Raw genomic sequence first — 21077 nt, 5'->3', positions numbered from 1 at the left:
CTGAGTACTCTTCTCTCAGGCATCCCTGTGAATGCCTTCCTCACTCCCCCCCCATCCTCAGATTATTACTTACCCAGCGAGAACTTTCCTAGCCCCTTACCCATACACTTTATCTTGTTTTCTTTTCCTCTGGTTGCACCACTGCCAGTATAAGAGGACAAAGTGTTGCAACCTCCAACATCTTGTTTCTAGCTCCCAGAACAACAGTAGTTTCACACACACACACACACACACACACACACACACACACAACATTCTCAATAAATATTTGTTGAGTGAATGAATAAGTGTAGTCCAAAGGAACCCAGTCACTTCCCAAGTGTCAAGCAGGAGCCTCTAGGTGGGCTGTCTTGGACTCTTTCTAGCTGTAGACCTGTGAGCCTGTGCAGGAAAGCCGAGGACAGGTGTCCATGGAAATCTTCTCTGGAAGAACTTGTGTTCTTTTAATTCAAACCATCACGTACGTGTACTTGCTAAATACATTGAAAACAAATATGCATGAGGGAAGACCAGATTGTCCTTGAAATGTTTGTGTTCCCAGAACTGTTCCTTTGAATCGGCCCTGCCAGTTTTAGAGAAATGCAAATTGCATGTGGCACTAATCTACCTTTCTTTGGAATACTCTCTCTTTTATTATGCAGTCATTTCACATGTGAAGAATAAAATGCTCCTAAATAAAAGATTACTTGCTGCCTTAAGTAATGCATAAGAGCTGTTTTCTCTGCTTTGGTAGCCCTGGTAAATTATCTGGAAGATTAAATTTTGAAAAGGCGTTTTATTATATTTGCAGAAAACATTATTTTAAGCAATCATGCAATGAACGCCTTCCCCCCACCACACCTCGCAAGAGCATTTTAGAGACAAAGCGATCGACTAGGAATCTCCACCCTGTAGCAAGGTAGCCACACATAGGGACCTGCCTTTGCCCAGAGATCCTGTGGCTGCTGCACCTGGTCCCCTAGCTGCTGCAGGTGCACAGACAAGCCTGCAGATCTCCTCACAGCACCCCCTGCAGGCCCTTCGGAGTCCTGTGCCCTCAGTCAGCAGTGACTCACGACTTTTAAACTTGTTTCAAAACCCATCATTTAAGATGAAGACTTTTTCTAAGTGAGGGTGTACATGGGGGCAGGGAGGACGACGTAAACCCTCCTTCTGTAATCTCTGTGAAGCCTGCTTGTTTAACAGAAAGCTGAGAAATTTTACACACATACCAGCAACTATTTACTGTAGACCATTAATCCCCCCAATAAAAAGAAAAAAAAAAAAGACCTGCCATTTGGTTATTCAGAATAAGAAGCTTACCTGATTTTGCTCCTTTCTTTTTTTTTTTTTTTGATTTTTACTGTCTATATTTATTTATTGGAGACAGTGAGAAATTGAGTGGGAAGGGAGAGAGATAGACACCTGCAACATCACTTTATTTACAAAGTTTTCCCCTTGTAGCTGGGAACCGGGGACTCGAACTCAGGTCCTTGAGCATTGTAAGGTGCGCTCAACCAGGTGAGCCATCACCCACCCCCTTATCTGATTTCTCTGTAGGCCATCAACTCCTTCACTTAAAATTCCTCTTTCTTTCAACCTCAACCACTTAATTTCTTCCCTTCTCTTTTCCCCTCCCTTCTGCTCTCTTACTTTCCTCCCTCTCTTTCCCCTACCCCCTAATCAGGGAATAGACTCAGAACCTTGTGCCCTCCCTTTATTTTAGGGGGGCAGAGGCAGAGACAATTCACGGAGTTCCCCTGGTGCCAGTTGCTCCCATGTGATGCCTGAGCTTGACTCAGTAGGTACATGGCTCTACCTGATGAACTATCTCTTGAGCCATAGCTTCTAGTCTTAACAGTGTAGATGTAATTCATCTTCCCAATAGTCAGATGCTCGGGAGTGGAAAAGGGCAGCTATTCGTAACTATACCTGGAGCCGAGCCCCTGACTGTTAGAATAAAAGGACATATACCAGCATACAGGCGTTTTTTTACACTTGGTCTCTGTGCCAGATGCATCCTGTGAGGCGGACTGTGCACACACCTTCCACAGTGTATCTCGGGCACTGGGGCTTTCCCCCAAGGCATTCACACAGAACAGTCTGGAAGGAATTTTAGGAACTCTGCTCAGTACTGTTTACAATAAAGACTATTGATTTAGCGGTCTGAAGGAAAAGCATTAGATACACAGTTTAACCAAAAGCCAAATGTGAAAAATCAATGGTGGACCAAAGTCAGCTATCACCAGCATGGAAAAAACTTTTTTTTTATTTATTTATTAGAGAGTCTCAACATTTTAAAAATTTTATTCCCATTTACCAAATAATGTTTGAGCTCTAAGACTATCAGTTTGGGGCACATTGTTAATGCGGTGATTTAAAAAAAAATTTCTTTCTTAGGGGACTAACGGTTTACAGTTGACAGTAAAACACAGTAGCTTGGACATGTGTTACATTTCTCAGTTTTCCACATAACAATTCAATGCAATGATTTAACTTACCCGACAATTAGCAATTTAGGAATCTCTATTATTTAAAGCACATTTTAAAAATTAATTTTATTTATTTTCCCTTTTGTTGCCCTTGTTTTTTATTGTTGTAGTTATAATTGTTGTTGTTATTGATGTCGTTGTTGTTGGATATATATATATATATTTTTTTTTTTTCCTACAAGATTAAATCTGAAACTTTATCAAATGTTTTGAGTCGGAGTTGGGAGCCTTTTGACATTGTAGTGTGTCCCTGCCCATCAACTGGCTGGCTGCCCCTGGGGCCTTGTGGCTCTGTGTCTGCCATCATAAAGAGAGGCTTGTTTGAGTCAGAGTGCTATTTAGTGCAGTGTAAGGAGTTGGGGGGTGGAGGTGGGGGATGGTTTACCACTTGGCACATCTCACAAAACCTGGCTTTGCTCTTACAGAAAATGTTTAGCAGTCCCTAGCAATTTTTTTTCCCCCTCTGGGGTCTCAGAGTCTCAGACAGGAGAGTTTTGCATAACCATTAATGCTGTCTCCCCAGCCTGACTTTCAATTATTTAATTCCTCCAAATAACATATGAAAAGTTCTCAGCTTATTATTTTCCTCCAGGATAACTCATTGCATTTAAAAGTAATTCTTAGGTTTGTTGTTGTTGTTTTGCTTTTTGTGTTGTTATGGCTTTGAGTGCTAGTACATCAAATAATACTATAAAGATTTGAATTGTAAAACCACAGTTTTGGTGTTATCCTTTAATTTATTAAGCATTTTCTTTCTCTCTCTCTTTCTTTCTTTCTTTCTTTCTTTCTTTCTTTCTTTCTTTCTTTCTTTCTTTCTTTCTTTCTTTCTTTCTTTCTTTCTTTAAACCAGAGCAGTGCTGAGCTCTAATTTATGGTGGTGATCCTGGGGATTGCAGCTGGGACTTTGGAGCCTCAGATATCAGAGTCTTTTTGCATGACCATTATGCTATCTACCACCCCCCAAAAAAATTTTTTCTAGTGATACTGGGTGATAGTTCACCTGGCAGAGCTTATGTCTGACTGTATCCGAGGTTCAACCCCAGTGCCACATTGGAGCGCCACAGACAGCACCACTGGTGGAGCAGTGCTGGGGTTTCTTCTGTCTGCACTCTTATGTCATAAAAGAGCAAAAAATGGGATTCAGCAGGCTGCTGTACAGAATCTCACATGTGCAAGGTTCTGAGTTCATTCCTCAGAGTTACATCAACATTTTATTTCTTCAAATATTTGTCGGTGGAAAAGTGATGTATTTTCCCTTAGATTGTCTTCCAAACACAGTGTCCTTTGATGTTGCCTTTTACTGACAATTCTACCTCCTCTATGATCAATAACTCTTCATAATTATCCTACATAAAATGAACAGCTTTCACAATGATGAGTTCTTGCAGAACTTCCCTCTTGTAGTAGTAAAAACTCATTTATACTTCCCCCGACAGCACGTCAGCATATAAAGTACAGAAAGGGCTTTTGCTCGATTGCTTGCTTGCTTCTAGATTGCAGAAGCAGACTTCTCCGTGGTCCATGGTCCTTTCCGTGGTAAACAGTACACGCCAAGGAGGCAACCTGTCGGTGGCGCTCACATGCATACCCCATTTAGAGGGGATGGTGACAGTTCCTGGTCACACACACCATCAGGAATGCAGAAACGACACTCAGTCGAATGTCTGGCTGCTCCAACATTCAGCTCTCCAGTAGCCCAGTGAAAAGCTGGGGTGTGACAGCAGACTCTGACCTAAGAGCAAGGTCGAATTCTTACTCTGAGTTCCCCAAAGCAGTCATTCCTCGGAAGGGATAAGGTGGCGGTACTAGTCAGAAAGGCGGGCACTCCATAGGAGAGAGTTTGCAAGGTTCATAGGTTACTACTAACCGACCCTTCCTTGGTCTCCTGGGGACCATGGTTTCCTAGTCTGTAGGCTCAGAGCACACAGCCTAATCTGGTGGGGAAGAAACCCTGCTGAGTTTCTAGCAGGTGGTCCCCAGCACCTGTGGAGCTGTGTAGCATTCTGCCAGGACTTAGACTTCAAGGGACAAAAGAGGACATACATCTTAACCTCAGTCCTCAGCTCACACTCCATTGAAAGTGGTCTGCATGTCTAAAGTGAATGCAGAATTAGGTTTACTTTTGCTTTTCTGGAACCTGTGATTATATTGTCTGTCATACTCCCAGAGGGTTAAAAAATAGGAAAGCTATCAGGGGAGGGGATGGGATACAGAGTTCTGATGGTGGGAATTGTGCAAAGCTGTACCCCTCTTATCCTATGGTTTTGTCAGTGTTTCCTTTTTATAAATAAAAAATTTAAAAAATAATAAAAATCTTAGTAGAATTGCATATAAGCACTTAAAAAAGAGAGAAACAGATAATAAGTCAGTGAGAAGAGAAGCACGTGGGCAGGGTTGGGGAGCAGATTTGCTGGAGGTTCTTAGAGCTGGTCTACAACTTTGCTCCAGGATCCCTGCAGGCTGGGTGGGGCGATGCTCTGTACTCAGCCCCTGACAGTCTCTCAGCCACCTCAGACTGCAGGTCTGTGCCAGGGCACCCTGAATCAGCAAGCACTGACTTCTCAAGCCTCCCTAACAGTGCCCCCACTGGGAGTGGCTTGCTCCTTCCTTCCTCTGCCAGGCTGCCAGGCTCAGGGCAGGGAATCCTTTCCAGAACATTGGCCCTGGCTGCACGGCCTGCTCTTTCTGAGTGGCCACTCTGCACATCTGCAGCCACGCTGGTCACACCCTTCTGGAGCATCCAGTCTGAAGACAGCTGTGCTCTTTACTCAGCTCCATATCCCCAAACCTAGTACCATATTAGGTAACAACTCATTAGGTAAAGCCTATTGCTATGGTGACCACTACTTGTGACTGTTACTACTGACAGAGTACTTCCTTTCTTTGCATTGCTGCTGCTGCTATTACTCCTGTCTTTGCTGCTACTACAGCTACCTTTGCTATTAACCCTGCTGCTCTCACTGCTCCTGCTGGTAGCAGCAGCTCCACTACTGACTGGACTGGCGTGGCTGTGCCCAGTGTTGCAAATGGACTGGGGGATGTGCATACTTTCCCATTGTCCCTTTTCAGCTGCCTTCCAGAGATGAGCTTGGCACACAGACGGGAGGTGGGAGGCATTAGGAGTGGAGGAGAAAGTTTCAGTGTGTGAGATAGAAAAAAAATATCACTCCCAGGTTGCAAATGGTGAGATTACTCTAACCCCTGGGTTCTTAAGAACATTTGTGCACACATGACATTTCTGTTTTCTGTGGGGTAATTGGTTGCCTTGAGCCATGTGTGTGTTGCAGGCAGGATGTGAATTTGATTGTTCTAATGCACGTTCTAGCCGTGATTGAGCATTTTTCACTGAGTGAACTTGAGCAAGGGTCCCCCCTCCTTCTTTTGCCTGAGTCTCCATAGCATTGTCTCTTAAGTTTGGGATAAGGGACCAGAAGTTCATCTATTAGAGCACATGTTTTGCTATGTTTCGGGTCCTGGGTTTGAGTCTTGGCACCACGTGGGAATATCATAGTCAGCCCAGAAGGAACTTCATGGATGGTGTACTTGTGCTCAGGTGTTTTTCTTTTCTAAATGTCTATCTCTCTCAAAGAAATAAAAGAAGGGGATTGGGCAGTGGCGCAGTGGGTTAGGTGCACGTGGCACAAAGCACAAGGACCGGTGGCGTAAGGATCCTGGTTTGAGCCCCCAGCTCCCCACCTGCAGGGGAGTCGCTTCACAAGCAGTGAAGCAGGTCTGAAGGTGTCTATCTTTCTCCCCCCCCTGTCTTCCCCTCCTCTCTCCATTTCTCTCTGTCCTGTCCGACAACGAACAACATCAACAATGGTAATAATAATAACCACAACGAGGCTACAGCAAGGGCAACAAAAGGGGGAAAAGTGGCCTCCAGGAGCGGTGGATTCATGGTGCAGGCTCCGAGCCCAGCAATAACCCTGGAGGGAGAAAAAAAGAATTAAAAGAATTAAAAAGTGGGCCATGGAGGTTGCTTAACAGTGGTGCAGCGCAATCTTGAAGCCCTGGGTTAGTTCTTGGTGCAGTATAAATTTAGGGTATAAGTAAACTCCCTCCTTCCCATCCCTCCCTCTTTCCCCTCTCTCTTTCCCCTCCCTCCTTCCCCTCCTTCCTTCCTTCCTTTCCCTCCATCCCCCCCTTTAAAGACGATAGAGGGGAAACAAGTGTGGAAGTGATGTGCAAGTTCCCAAGTACCAGACAGAATGAAGAAGTGGCCATAGCAATGTGTTCTCTCCTGAACTGCCAGTGACACTGTGTACTGAGAGCAGGTTTACCTTAATTTGGAGGGGAGTGCTAGCTGTGTCTTATTGGGAGTGAGTACCAGACTAAGGCAGACAGACCAGGGGAAAGCAGCCCAGCCCATTCTCTTGTTCTATGAGCCAGACTAGGTGGATGAAAAAAGCACCTGGAAGGGCTCTAGCAGAGGAGCCTCCCTGGAAGCAGGGGAGAGACCTCCTTCAGGGACATGAGAAACTGTACTCAGGCCTCAACAGTTATCCAGTAAACTGTTTTTTTCCCAATAAAATCATTTGGAAAGAAAAAAAGACTCTACTGCTATCAAGTATGCTACAAAGAAGAAATATAGTGCTGGGTGGTGGCGTATCCCATTTGAGTGTACCCATTACAGTTCACAAGGACCCAGGTTACAGCCCCTAGTCCCTACCTGCAGGGAGGAAGCTTCATGAGTGATGAAATAGTGTTGCAGGTCTCTCTCTCTCTTTCTCTCCTCCTCTCCCTCCCTCTTCACCCCTCTCTCTTTTCCTCTCTATCTCCTCTTTTCCCCTCAATTTATTTCTATCCAAAATTGATAAATAAGATGAAGAAATACGTGTTAGGACCTTTACCTCAAACATGACATTTTGTTATTCTATGTATTTCTCTCAAATAATTTCAGGACCTATTGCAAACACACCCACAGCCTGGTGGCTTTTACTTGAACTGTGTTTACGTGATGAGATACTCCAGCCATGTGCTCTGACAGCCAGAGGCTGCTGTAGGGGGGTGCCAAGGTGGGGGTGCCGGGGTAGGACTGCACGTCTCCATGGAGCAGAGTGAATGAGTTTGCTACTCACCTCACCTGCTGTTCTTCTCTCTCCCAGGAAGCAGATGGAGGATTGCTGCGACCCTGCCCATCTCTTTGCCATGACCAAGGCAAACTCCCCCATGGGGAAGAGCATGTGGTACGACGGGGAGTTTCTGTACTCATTCACCATCGACAACTCGACGTATTCTCTCTTCCCCCAGGTCAGTAGTGGGTGGGCCGCCTTTCAGTCTTACTCCTGCAGTGTAAGGGGTATCATTGCTTTTGTTCACAGCTCCAGTTAACTCCCTTTCCTCTTGTTTTCTTCTCTTTCAATTTTATTTTATGATTATTACTTTTTTTGTGGGAGGAGGGTAAGTTCAATGGGCTCTCACTCATGCATAATTCCATCACTGCTGGGCTATTTTCCCCCCATTCTTTAGGTTTCAGATAGATAGATAGAGATTGACAGAGATCCCCCCCACCCCGAAGATGAAAGGCACCACACCATTGCTACATCCTTGGAGCTTCCCCTAGTGCCATTGTGCTCTTATGTGGTACTGGGGCTTGAATCCAGAGTCTCGCTCCTGGGAAAGCTCACACAACTTTCTGAATGAGCTACCTCCTTTTCCCACTTCCTGTATGACTGTCATTTTGTGTCATGCAAATAAGATTATACATAATGTTTGGTGCAGGGGTGAAGAGAGAGGGCATTGTATACTCAGCATTTCCTTCTCATAGAAAGCGGAGTAGTGGGAGAAGACTTGTGTCTTGAGGTTGGTCATGCAGTGGCCATGAGTTGGCGATGTTGGAGTGTGTTCCTAGGGCTGATGTCACCCACATGAAGCAGGGGCTGTATGATCTCAAGTTTGCTTCTAGGAACCTTTGAGTCTTGTTCCCGTGATTCAATGAGTATTAACAAGTGGAGGAGCAGTGGATGAGGAGAAAGAACTGCAGCATGTGTCAGGTGGTCTGAATCATACTCTGCCTACCTGAGGCTTTGCTCCTTGGTCTCCCTAACATCTACTAAAGAAATGTATCTAAACTGCACCTGGGGCGACAAGGGAATCTTTACATCTGGGGAGCCCCAGAAGGCACACAAGGCTGGTCTTAGGTATTGTGGTCTCATTCACTCTTTCTCAACTTCTCTGTCTCTGCTAAAGAAAAAAAATCAAGTAGGGAGAAAGTGAGGCACAAATCTTGGCTTTCCAAGTTTTCTGGCCTCTTTGGATTTTGCCAGATGATTGTGCAGGAAGGAAGGATGCTCCTGGTCAGAGCTGGAAGCCCAGAATCAGCCTCTCCTGTCATCTCTGCTCACTGCAAGATTTCTAGAAGAAGCCTATGAATTTGAGACACAGATGCTACCGGGTCCCCAAGTCAGTCTTTAGGAAGGAGCCTTTCTTGCGGCTAGTTGCTTTGATCTCACTTCAGGAATTTAGAGTACAGCCATAAGTTTATTCTTATATAAAGCTCCCCCTCTGCTTTCTCTTTTTTACTTTGCCCCTGGGATGCTTCCTAGCATCAAAGAAAATGATTCAGAGTCACACTGGGTGATTGAGTTTTGCCTTACTAAGTCTCATGACTAACTTTTACTTTTTTTTAAAAAAAAAATTATTTTGTTGTTGTTATGGCTTCACTGCTCCAGGCAAATTTTCTTAGAAGGGAGGGAGGGAGGGGGAGAGAGAGAGGCAGAGAAGGAAAGAACTGCAGCAATGAAGCTCTTCCTCCAGTGCAATAGAGGCTGAGCTTGAACCTGGGAGGTGCACATGGCAAAGCAGCTGTTTTTCTGACTTCTAACATTGCTTTGTTACGTCCCCCGACTCTTCTGAGACCCCACTTTCTCACATGTCCACCACCTCCCTGAATTCTGCAGAGGCTTACCTGGGTACTTTGTGAACTAGGGAGCACGATGTAAAAAGAAACGTCAGCTGTTTGTGTTGCCCAGTTGACATGGATATTCATGAACAGTGAATATGAACTGCATCTGTCAGGGCGCCATATGTGACAGAAGTCTCCCTAGGCCTTCTCAGGCAGAAGGATATTTCCCTGCTTAGGAACAAGGCAGTGAGAAACCATGAGGACAATGGGGAAGTGAGAGTTTGGAGATGGCTTGAGGATTGTTGTAATTGGGTTAGGGATTAGAGCACCCCTGCATCCTTGGTCTCCCTGCCTCCAACAGACACAGCACAGCATGGGGTCAGGGAGAGATCTCAATGAATTCCAGCTCATAGTCTCCTCCCCACTCTCTCTTAAGGGCCTCTGATGGGAACAGTTATTTGTTAGAGGCTGGGGAGATGGCATAGTGCATGCTTATTATGCAGAAGACTTTGATGCCTGAGGCTCCAGTGTCTCAGCCTCAACACCCAGCACATCATAAACTGGCCCTGAGCAGTGCTATGGTAAAAATAGTAGCAGTAAATAAAAATAAAAAGAGTTAAATATTAATTTGCCTATGGGGCATGAAATCCAAAAGAGGCAGTCTTTATCAAGCTTCAGCAGGAGGCTAGGAAAAGGTGGAGTTGGGGTTAAGCAGGCCAACCCACCATACCCTTTCTGTGCAAAAGCTGATAACAGCTTCCTATGAGGTGTAGAAGAGAAAGGAAACAGCCTTCTCTGTCAGCACATCAGAATAATTCTGAGAGATCCCACACAGGCTTCTGACAGATGAGGGCTTTCTGTCATGCTAGTGACTTTGGACTTTGTACTCGAAAATAGATAGGAGAGCTGACTATAGAGTACAGAATCCCTTTTCGTGCTTGCCAGTTGTGGAAATAGGAAACATCTCCTTCTTAAAGTGTGTGTATATAATCCTGTACCTTTCTGTGCCTGTTGCAAGACTGGAACCATCCCCAAAGAACAACAACATCAACAGATTCTGTAGTCATCACATCACTGTCTGCTGCCGCAGTCTTGACATGAACAGATTTATTCTGACATTATACATGCAGTTTCTGAAGTGATTAATTAGTTTATAAAACTCTGGAAAACCAGTTTGAATCACAGGGAGGATGGTGGATATCCCCCTTCCCAGACCTGATTTGTTTCATAGTGAAACATTTTTAGTTTGTACTCAGGAAGCTGAGGTGCTGGCTCATGGACACACTTCATTTATCTTCCAGGTGGAAAGAGGGTCAATAGTGCTAATCAGATAGAAAGGCAGGTGAGTGGGCTGGGCGGCCTGCTGTCAGCTGAAGAAAGCACCCCTCCCCCTCCACCAGCAGCTACAAAACAATGCCAACTCACTCTTCCCTAGCTCTGCTATGTACTGTGGCATACCTACACTGCACATTGAGCGGCATACCTTAGTATATTTATTTTAATTAGGTATTATACTTACTTTCATTCTAAGTGCTCCATATGTGTTAGCCGCCAGTATTACTGCTCTTATTCCTAGCCTGCTTTCCTCTTCTTTGATGTCGTTTGATTGGAGAGAAAGAAATTGAGAGGGAAAGGGGATAGAAAGAGAAAGGGGCTGGACAGTGGTGCAGTGGGTTAAGCGCACATGGCGCGAAGCACAAGGACCGATGCAAGGATCCCAGTTTGAGCCCACAGCTCCCCACCTGCAGGTGGGGGTCGTTTCACAAATGGTGAAGCAGGTCTGCAGGTGTCTATCTTTCTCTCCACATCTCTGCCTTCACCTCCTCTCACGAATTCTCTCTGTCATATCCAACAACGGCAGCAATAACAACAATAACAACAACAAGAGTAACAAAAATGGGGAAAATGGCCTTCAGGAGCAGGCATTTGTAGTGCAGGCATTGAGTCCCAGTGATAATGCTGGAGGCAGAAAGGAAGGAAGGAAGGAAGGGAAAAAAAGAGACAGAGAAACAGAGGCAGAGAGCTACCTTTAGCACCACTTATGAAGCTTACCCACTACAAGTGGGAAGTGGAATTCAAACCCCAAGTCCTTGCATGTAACCTGTGTGCTTAACAAGGTGCACCACCACTTGTGTGTGTCTTCTTTCTTCTTCCTTTTCCTCTCCTTCTCCTCCTCCTTTTCCCCCTCCCTCTCCTTCTCCTTCTTCTGCTCCTCCTTCTATCTTTAATTATTGGATACAGACAGCCAGAAATGGAGAGGGAAGGGGGTGGTAGAAAAGAGAAACAGAGAGATATCTGCAATACTGCTTCACCACTCTCAAAACTTTCTCCCTGCAGGTGAGAACTGGGGCCTCGAACCAAGGTCCTAGTGTTTAGCCAGGTGCACCAGCATCTGGCATGCACATGTGTGTGTGTGTCTCTGTGTGTATGTGTTTTCTAGCATCTCCCACCTTGCCTGTCCCACCTGGACTGGACCTCACTTGAACTACAGGAGCCTAAGCAGGCACTAGATGTAAATTAGATTCTATTCTAGAAATTTATCTGGGTGAAATGTTTGTGGGATATTATTAGACAGAAAGGGTCTAACCTTAAGTCTCACATAGGTTGTCTAGACTGCAGCGTGTGAGACTGTGGTCTCTTGTAGTGAATGTGCTATACGAACAGTTGATTAAAATGGTGCTCCTCTTATCTGATTATGTTTTTGTGCCATTCAACCCTCTTCTTAGCATTTTGATAGCATCAGGAACCAAAGGGGGAGGAAGCAACTATCCCTAGAAAAGGGATTACGTTTATGGCCATACCACCCTGAACACACCCAATCTCATCTGGAAAGGGATTAAATATTACAGCCTAGGGAATGGTGAGAAGAGATAGATGTTGAGTCTGGGATTCAGGGAAATACAAAGACATAGTAGTAATGAAGGTTACTGGGGGGAAGGTTGTATACCTGGTTGAGCTTGCATATTACCATGTACAGGGACCTGGGTTCAAGCCACCACTCCCCACCTAAAGGTGCTATGCTTCACAATTGGTGAAGCAGGTCTGCTGGTGTCTATCTCTCTCTCTCTCTGTGTCTCTTCTCCCCACTCAGTTTCTGTTCTATCAAAAAAAAAAAAAGGAAAAAAATGGCCACTGGGAGTGGTCGATTTGTTGTGACAGCACTGGGCCCCAGTAATAACCCTGGTGGCAATAAAAATTAAATAAGTAAAGAGACTATGACAAATACTGTCAGTTGTGCATTTATGTCACAGATAAACTCACAGTATGATGTGCAGTAATGGTTTTCAGTGAGTTAGGACTGTGTATGTGAATAAGAGGCTAAGGCCTGTCTCTCCTCACACTTCTGTGAACTGAGGAGATGAGGAAGCTGGATCATTCCACGGCATCCAGAGAGCTTTCATAGGAAAGAAAAGTGACTAGAAGTGGGTTCTAGACTAGGACTTACCAGGGTTCTGGAGCTGGCATATGGAAGAGCTAGGATGTGCAGCCTGACCCATCTGATTCCGATTCTGTTGCTTACCTGGGTTCAGCTTCTTTCTTCTTCTTTTTAAAAATACTTATTTATTCCCTTTTGTTGCCCTTGTTGTTTTATCTTTGTAGTTCTTATTCTTGTTGTTATTGATGTCATTGTTGTTGGATAGGACAGAGAGAAATGGAGAGAGGGGGGGAAGACAGAGAGGGGGAAAGAAAGATAGACACCTGCAGACCTGCTTCACCACTTGTGAAGTGACTCCCCTGCAGGTGGGGAGCTGGGGGCTTGAGCCAGGATCCTTATGCCAGTCCTTCACTATTTGTTTCTTAGGTTTAGTGGCAGGACAGGCTGTCTTCCTACAGACAAAAGATTGCGTCTGCACATTCTCCATTTCGGTCCTCAGAATTGGCAAAAGTGCAGGAGTAGAAAGGAGTCTCCACCTTGTTTCTGACATCCTTTGAAGCATTTGTTGGCACACATGGAGCCCATTGTCTCATATCTGCCCCCACAAACTCATTTGCGCTTAACTCAAGCTGCATTTCTTTCACGTAAGAGAGTTCTCAATCTAGTGATCTCCAGCTTCCTTGAAGTGAGTGGGGAATAAGAAAAGAAGAGTTGGAGGTGGGGGGGGGGGTTGAGTGGTAGCACAGCGGGTTAAACACACATGGCGTGAAGTGCAAGGACCAGCATAAGGATCCAGTTCGAGCCCGTGGCTCCCCACCTGCAGGGGGTTCGCTTCACAAGCAGTGAAGCAAGTCTGCAGCTGTCTGTCTGTCTCCCCATCTCTCGCCATTTCTCTTTGTCCTATCTAAGAACAATAGCAGCAATGGGAACAATAGCAATAAAGACAAGAAGGGCAACAAAATGGGAAAAAATGGCCTCCAGGAGCAGTGCATTTGTAGTGCAGCCACTGACCCCCAGCAATAACCCTGGAGTAAAAAAATAAAATAAAATAAAATAAAATAAAATAAAAGGAAGAAGAAGAAGAAGAGAGGAGTGAAGACCACAATTGCACCAGTACAGATCAGCTCCGTGTCTGTCTCCCTCACTCTGTTTGGCCCACAATCACTAAGTCTCATGGAGAATGACACAAGGTCCTCCCCTCTGCTCATGGAATAACTAGTTATGCCCTCCTGTCTTGTGACTACGGAACTTGTGGGTAGTCCTGCCAACAGGAAGGAAGGGGGATGGTTGGGGTGGGAAGAAGTTTGGGGTGTGACCTTAGCTGTGCAGTTAAAAGGAAGTTCAGCCCATGGTCAGAAAGGGGTACTGAGATTCTCAGCAAAGGAAGCTCTTGACAGTCACTAAAAAATAAAGGAGAACGTGTGCTAATCATGGTGTGGGCCATGTGAGGAATTTGGAAATGGAACAGTACCCAGAGAGATGGATTCCCCACCTTCTACACTGGAGCTGAAGGTTCTTCCCCAACCCCCAAGAAGTTAGGGTCCTTCCCATCTAGAGACTCAAGGGAACAAGGTAGATGTGTTCCTAATCTTGGGGTAAAATTTTGAGACTGTTTTGAGAAGACACAGGCTATAGCATAATTCCACAGCTGGGTAGGAGCCAAGAACCAGGAATCTGGAAGAACTAACTGGACTGTTTTGAAAATAAGGAAGAAGTCAATGTCCCAGAGCCATATTCCAAAATGTGGACAGTAGAAGCACTTTGACAGGTGTGTCACATGCTGCAGAACTGGCTGATACTCACCAAAGTATTCCCTGACAGGCAAGGTTGAGTCTCATTTCCCAGGGCTCTGTGACCTCAGAAGTCAGTTCAATATATATATATATATATTTACACTCTGAGACACACCCTGGTAATGCAGAATTTTCTAGACAGAAGTCTTAGGTTCCTAGCCTCACCTATGTCTATCTTCTTGCAGGATGATAACAAGGGTGGCAGATAGTAAGTGAAAGAGTTAACCTGGGCAAACTAAGATAATAATAATAAAAGGGCTAGAAAATTAGTTCTCCAAATAAAGCTCATGATCAAGGACCAGGCTTGAAGCGCCACCCCCTGCATAGGGGATGTAGTGCTGTGGTGTCTCTCCTCTGTGTTTCCTTTTCTCTCTCTCCTCTTTCTATCTTAAAAAAAAAAAAAGCCCAAAACAATGAACCTGCTGGGAGTGGTAGAATCATACAGACACAAAAATCCAGTGAAAAAATCTCTGGTCAGAGGGAGAGGGGGAGAGAGAGAGGGAGGGAGGGAGGGAGGGGGGGAGAGAGAGAAAGATACTGGGTATAAACCTGAGGCTTCACACACATGAAAGCCCTATTCTCTACCTGCTGAACCACCTACCTGGCCATCAAACATTTCATTAAAATATGATGTTAGCAGGCTGAGGAGCTAGCGTAATAGTTATGCAAGAAGACTTTCGTGCATGAGACCTGGAACCCCAAGTTCAATCTCCAGCATTACCGTAAGGCAGAGAGTTGGCATGTCTGAGGGTTCGGGTTCGCCACTGCCCTATGTCAGAGTGTGTGGTGCCCTGGTTCCTTGCTGACAGGCTCCCCAGGGGGCAGTGTTTAATCTGGGGGCAAGGAGATAAGAGACCTGCAGTATCTCATTTATTAACGTAATGCTCAAGATACAGTAATCAGTGAATCTTAGTGGCATGAATGAATGAACCAAGATGCTTGAATTTGCTCTGTAAAGGAAGCAGATGTGGTCCTGGTTGAACCCACACCCCATGTGTTGGTATAAATATAAAAAGACTTGGAGCTCATTGTCAGGGAAAGGAGGTGGGGGCAGTGCCCTCACTGGAGGCATCCTGGGAATGGCTGTCTTAGACTGAAGCCTTGGGAGCAGAGTGTGACACAGAGCGACAGTTCCTGCTGTCACTGAGCCATATCTCCTGTTTGCATGGCCATTTATCAGCACAAGGTTTCAGGGGCAGCAGTGGAATCAATCTTCTGAGACACCACAGTGGAGAAGTCATAGCTCTTTCTTGAGATTTAACACCCCAACCAGAGATGTTGCCTTTGGCCTGTCTCCTCCTTCTGCCAAAGAAAACGAAATGGCTGAAGCAGAGATGCAACAAAGAGGAAGCAGCTTGGGGTGAGGTCTGGGTCTCTTCCTGCCTGAGCCTGTTCCCCCCCCCCCGCCCCCCCCCGTTCCCTGCCCCCAAGTGGAGTACAGGACTTCCATGGTCTTTTCAGTCCCTGCATCAGCTATTCCTGCACCAACTTCCCCACAAAATGAATGTGTGGGATTTGTATTTTGAAATCACAGCTATTATAATACCGCTGTCTTTGAAATTAACATACTGCTTCCCTGCTTGTTTTCAAGTCATCTTGGCTCATCTGCTGGAGGAAAACATTTTTTAAAAAATCTTTGTAGCAAAGTAGAGCCAATATGTTTAGGAAACAAGCCAATCGACAGAGCTTCCAAACAACATCTTGTCAGAGTCAGAATTTTTTAACCCTGTGGGACTTGTAAGGCTCAGCCAGATTCAAGACACTGGATTAGCATGCAACATGGGCAGTTCGCACAATCATCCTTTGACTTGAAAACATTGTGACTTTTCTGGAAATTAGCAAGGGGCATAAATGAAATAACCCTGGAAGGCCTCTTTCTGAGACTGTAATCACATTTCAAGGAAATGGCCTGGTAGCAAAAGTAGAAAAATGCTTGGCAATGTTCGGAAGGAGACATCTAATAGGCCACAAATTAAACATAAATGAAACCATTGAGTTCTTAATGTGTTTTGTAATTTTGTTGCTGACTTATGTATCATGAGCAAATAGAGACAAGAAAGGGTTTTAGTAGATGAAGATCTGATTTTTGGGAAATAAATAGTGGTGAAGACCTTCTAAGAGGGCTGGGCAGTAGCACATCAGTTTAAGCGCACATAGTGCAAAGCGCAGGGATCAGTGCAAGGATCCCAGCTCGAGCCCCTGGCTCCTTGCCTGCAGGGGAGTCGCTTCATAAGCAGTGAAGCAGGTCTGCAGGTGTCAGTCTTTCTCTTCCCCTTCTCTCTCAGTTTCTCTCTGTCCTATCCAACAACAGTGATGGCAACAACAAAAAGAAAAAAAAGGCTGCCAGGAACAGTGGATTTGTGGTACAGGTGTCGAACCCCAATGATAACCCTGGAGACAAAAAATATATATTTCTAGATTTATTTATTTATGAGAAAGAGAACCAGAGCACAACTCTGGCACTGAAGATCTTTGAAATATGTGGTCTGTGTGAAGTGAAGATGGAGAAGGAATCCTTGGTGGTAATGGCGTAGATTTTTGTCATACCTTTCAAAACAGAGTGCTTGGAGCAGATGCACATTTTGTGTTTGGGGTTGTATTCTGCCCCAGGGCCCTTGCTGGGTAGACATCCTCATTCTTGATTCCAGGTGGTAGAGAGGATGGACAGGCCGAGTGGCGGAGGGGTGTGGCATGGACTGGCAGAGGAGGGCACAGGTGTGGGGATCAGGGCATGAGGGAAAGATCAGAAAGCAGACAACAAGCCAGAGCAGTGTGGTCTGGGGAGCTTTCCTATGTCATGGGTTCTCATGGTTATTATTTACTAACTTATTTTTAAGAACCAAGGTTAAAACACTTTCTGTGTGCCAGTTTAGTGAATTCTCTGAAGTCACTAAGGATGTGACTTCTTTCTTGGTCATCACTGGGACTTCACTGAGCTGTGCCAACTTGTGCACACAGAGATAGAAAGACAGAGGGAGGGGGGCAGTTGGTAGTGCACCTGATTAAGCACACATTACAGTGTGCAAGGATTCAGGTTCAAGCTCCTGGTCCTCACCTATGGGGGAAAGCTTCACGAGTGATGAAGCAGTGCTGTAGGTCTCTCTCTCCTCTCCCCCTCTCAATTTCTCTCTGTCTCTATAAGTAATATATATATATATATATATACATATATATATATTAGAGAGAAAGATAATACAGCACTGAAGCTTCTCCCAGTACAGTGGGGGCTGGGCTCCAACCTGGGTTGTGTGCATGGCAAAGCAGCCACCTTTTCAGGTGACCTTGTGACCCAGGGTCCTGTTGTCCTAGAGTCAGTTTTTATATTCCTCCTCCCTTTGTCATGGAAGAGAGGCTGACTTCAGGACAGTAACCATCTCAAGGTCATGCAGTAAGAGCCAGTAGCTCTCCCTCTTATTCTTGTAATATACCCAAGGATGTAGCCAGGATCTTAAGCATGTATGATATAGTTGAGCAGTCTCTCTAGCCCAATCTGTATTTTTTTTTAAAGGAGACAGAGAGGCAGGATGACAAAATAGAGAGAACCACAGCATTGTTCCAACATCTGTGGTCCTCCCATATGGTCCTGAGGTTTGAGCCCAGGCTCTTGCACACTACAGGGTCTCCAGGTGAGCTATCTCCAGGCTCCTTCCTCTATAATTTGCACACTTCACCAGTATTTTGCCCATGGCTTGGGTACTTAAAAGCTTAGTGACAAAAACTTTTTTTTCTTTTTCTTTTTGCCTCTGGGGTTATTGCTGGGACTTGGTGTCAGCACTATGAATCTATTGCTCCTGGTGGCCATTTTTCTTTTCTTATTTTTTTTTTTATTAGATAGAACAGACAAATTGAGAGGGAAGGGAGAGGTAGAAAGGGAGAGAGAGACACACACATACACACACACACCTGCAGACCTGCTTCATGGCTTGTAAAGCAATCTACTCCCCTGCAGGTGGGGAGCTAGGGGCTTGAACCAGGATCCTTGCACGGGTCCTTGCGCTTTGTACTATGTGCACTTAACCCAGTAGGCCACCGCCCGGCCCCTGTGACAAATACTCTAGGTGTATTATATGTGTGATTGTTCTTTCTGCAAAGTTTTCTTCAGTTAATATGGCCTAGAGGATTGCTGGGGGGTTAACCTGGCCAACCCTGAGCTTTCTGTTCTGGTGCTTCTCTTGAACTTGGCTTTGTACTTAGTGCAGTGGGAAGGAAATCAGTTTAGCGATGACAATGATATGATCAGTGCACTTTTTTTCCTCATTAAGTCCCTTAATGGAAATGAGACAATATGGTCCCTCAAAGCCTTTGCTGACAAAACAATGAAAGTTTCATTTACTTGAGAAACCCCTTGGTTAAGAGACAACAAAGGCAAAGGAGATCGCATCTCTGGAGACACAGACATGACAGGACGACCCTGCAACCCCCACAGAGAGAGAGAGAAGCTGTGAAGGAAGAGTGAATGCAAATGACTGTGCATATAAGAGACACATTTCAATGAAGTCTCAGAGATGCTTCAGTTTCCTGATTAGGACTCTATGGCAAGGCATATGCAAATAAAGCACTGACTACGAGCTGCTCATTATCCTGCAAAGGTCTCTTACCCAAACGTTTCTATTTAGAAGAAAGAATTGAACACATTTTTTTGTTTTAAGAAAGTGTTTTAAAATTAGAAAACATTTGTTTGAATGAATTGCTTTAACTTGGAAGAAAATGCAACATTTCACATCAGATAGCTAAGACAATTTTGTAATGTTTATTTTTTGGTGGTACCGGGGTTTTGCATATCTGTGATTGCACTGCCCCCAAGTTGACTTTTTCATTCTTTCTGTTTCAGGGATGGAAATCGAGACAGACAGAGGGAGAGACTCCACAGCACTGCTCCACCATCTGTGGAGTTTCCCCAGGTGCTGTCCAAGGTGCCTTCATGTGGTGTTGGGGTTTGAATCCATGTTCTCGCATATGGTGAGGCGTGTGCCTTATCAGATGAGCTGTCTCTCAGCCTCTAAGTAACCTTTAACAAAATCAAATATATTAAAGAATACCTCCTAAAAAGTTAATCATACCGCTGTAATTTGATTGGATTTGGCAATACACTTTGTAACTAGTTTGGTGAGCGCTTGGTATGTGCTCCATGTCTTGCAAATTGTGTTGCTGGTTTGACTCCTTTTACAGATAGAAAAGAGACAGAGAGATGTCCAGGCATCTGCTGTTAATCTTCTAGCTAGAAACTGCTTCCCAGTCAGGATCTGGACTCAAGCCTGGTAAAGCCAAACTTTTAAGTGTGAACTTAATAATTTAACCTTTGCCCTCAGATGAAGTATTTCACAGCAGAATGATGGTAACATAAATTGCCCCCATAGGTGTGTCTGCAAATTTGTGCTCTGAAAGAAGATTAACATGTACCACATTGTTAGCTTTTCTTTTTTTTTTCTTTCTTTCTTTTTTTTTTCTTTTGCTTCCAGGGCTATTGCTGGGCTTGGTGCCTGCACCATGAATCAGATCCACTGCTCCTGGAGGCTATTTTTTCTCATTTTGTTGCCCTTGTTTTATCGTTGTTGTGGTTATTATTATTATTGTTATTGATGTCATTGTTGTTGGATAAGACAGAGAGAAATTGAGAGATATGAGGAGACAGAGGGGGAGAGAAAGATAGACACCTGCAGACCTGCTTCACTGTTTGTGAAGTGACCTAGCCCTGTAGGTGGGAAGCAGGGGGCTGGAACCAGTATCCTTATGAACCGGGATCCTTATGCAGGTCCTTGTGAACTTAATCCATTGCGCTACCACCCGACTCCCTATTGTTAGCTTTTCTGGTATGATCCAGGTTGTCTCCAGAAAGCCAACATAACAATGAGCTTGGATGAACTATAAAAGAAAAAGAAATCTAGAATTCAGATGGCATGGGCAGAGAGACTCACAAGTAAGGGAATAGTATGCTCCTGGTTTAGTTACATGCCACTAGGCTAGGACCTCACCACTGCAGCCATCCAGTCTCCTGGACTTTTATCACTGTTGGGTTTGGATGCTTCAGCCCAGCTGCCAACGTCAACTCAAGCCCAATTCAGCTTTCCTGGTTCCAACAAGGCCCCCTGTCTCTGTAGCCACTGCCTGGCCCTTCCACCTACTGCTTTAGCACTTTTAGTGCTTTTTGCTGAGAATTGCATATCAGGAAGACAGCATAACTTGCCTGCAGTGTTGGACCAACACAGCCACTTGAAGAAAACCCCACATTCAGTAAAGCTATATAAACCTGCTCATGAAGACCTCAAAGCTGTGATCCTTGAGATGCTCACTAAACTATGGATAAAAACTACAACAAGTTCAGAGAAATGAGGAAATTTCTACATAAATGGATAATAGTGACTAGAGGAATGCAGAGTGCAGTGACAGAGCTCAAGAACATAGTAGAGAACACCAGCAAGAAAACAGATACCAAAGATTGAAGTGGAGAAGAAGAAAGTAGAATACAGAAGCCACCCCCTCAAAAAGAAAAACAAAACAAAACAAAAACAAAAGCAGAACTCTGAAGATGCAAATAATTCTGCACTATAATCTACACATTATGAATGTTATATTGTGATAAGTGCTTTTTC

At 44.7% G+C, this 21077-nt stretch overlaps 1 protein-coding gene and 1 long non-coding RNA gene across 4 annotated transcripts in view; one reads left to right on the top strand and one right to left on the bottom strand.

The window, feature by feature from the left end:
* Positions 1 to 21077, bottom strand: part of LOC132539422 (uncharacterized) — a 328586-nt gene that overhangs the window by 45059 nt on the left and 262450 nt on the right. The window lies entirely within an intron of this gene.
* ST8SIA1 (ST8 alpha-N-acetyl-neuraminide alpha-2,8-sialyltransferase 1) overlaps positions 1 to 21077 on the top strand; it is a 171198-nt gene that overhangs the window by 73832 nt on the left and 76289 nt on the right. For all 3 annotated transcript variants that reach the window (XM_060194496.1, XM_007517892.3, XM_060194497.1), the window contains exon 2: positions 7580 to 7724. In XM_060194496.1, the coding sequence (XP_060050479.1) occupies positions 7580 to 7724 (145 nt within the window). The remainder of the gene's footprint in view (positions 1 to 7579; positions 7725 to 21077) is intronic.

Source organism: Erinaceus europaeus, chromosome 7 (genome assembly GCF_950295315.1).
Source record: "Erinaceus europaeus chromosome 7, mEriEur2.1, whole genome shotgun sequence".
NCBI classification, from domain to species: domain Eukaryota; kingdom Metazoa; phylum Chordata; class Mammalia; order Eulipotyphla; family Erinaceidae; genus Erinaceus; species Erinaceus europaeus.
The sequence above is the reverse complement of the archived record's forward strand: the minus strand, read 5'-3'. Positions and strand labels throughout refer to the sequence as shown.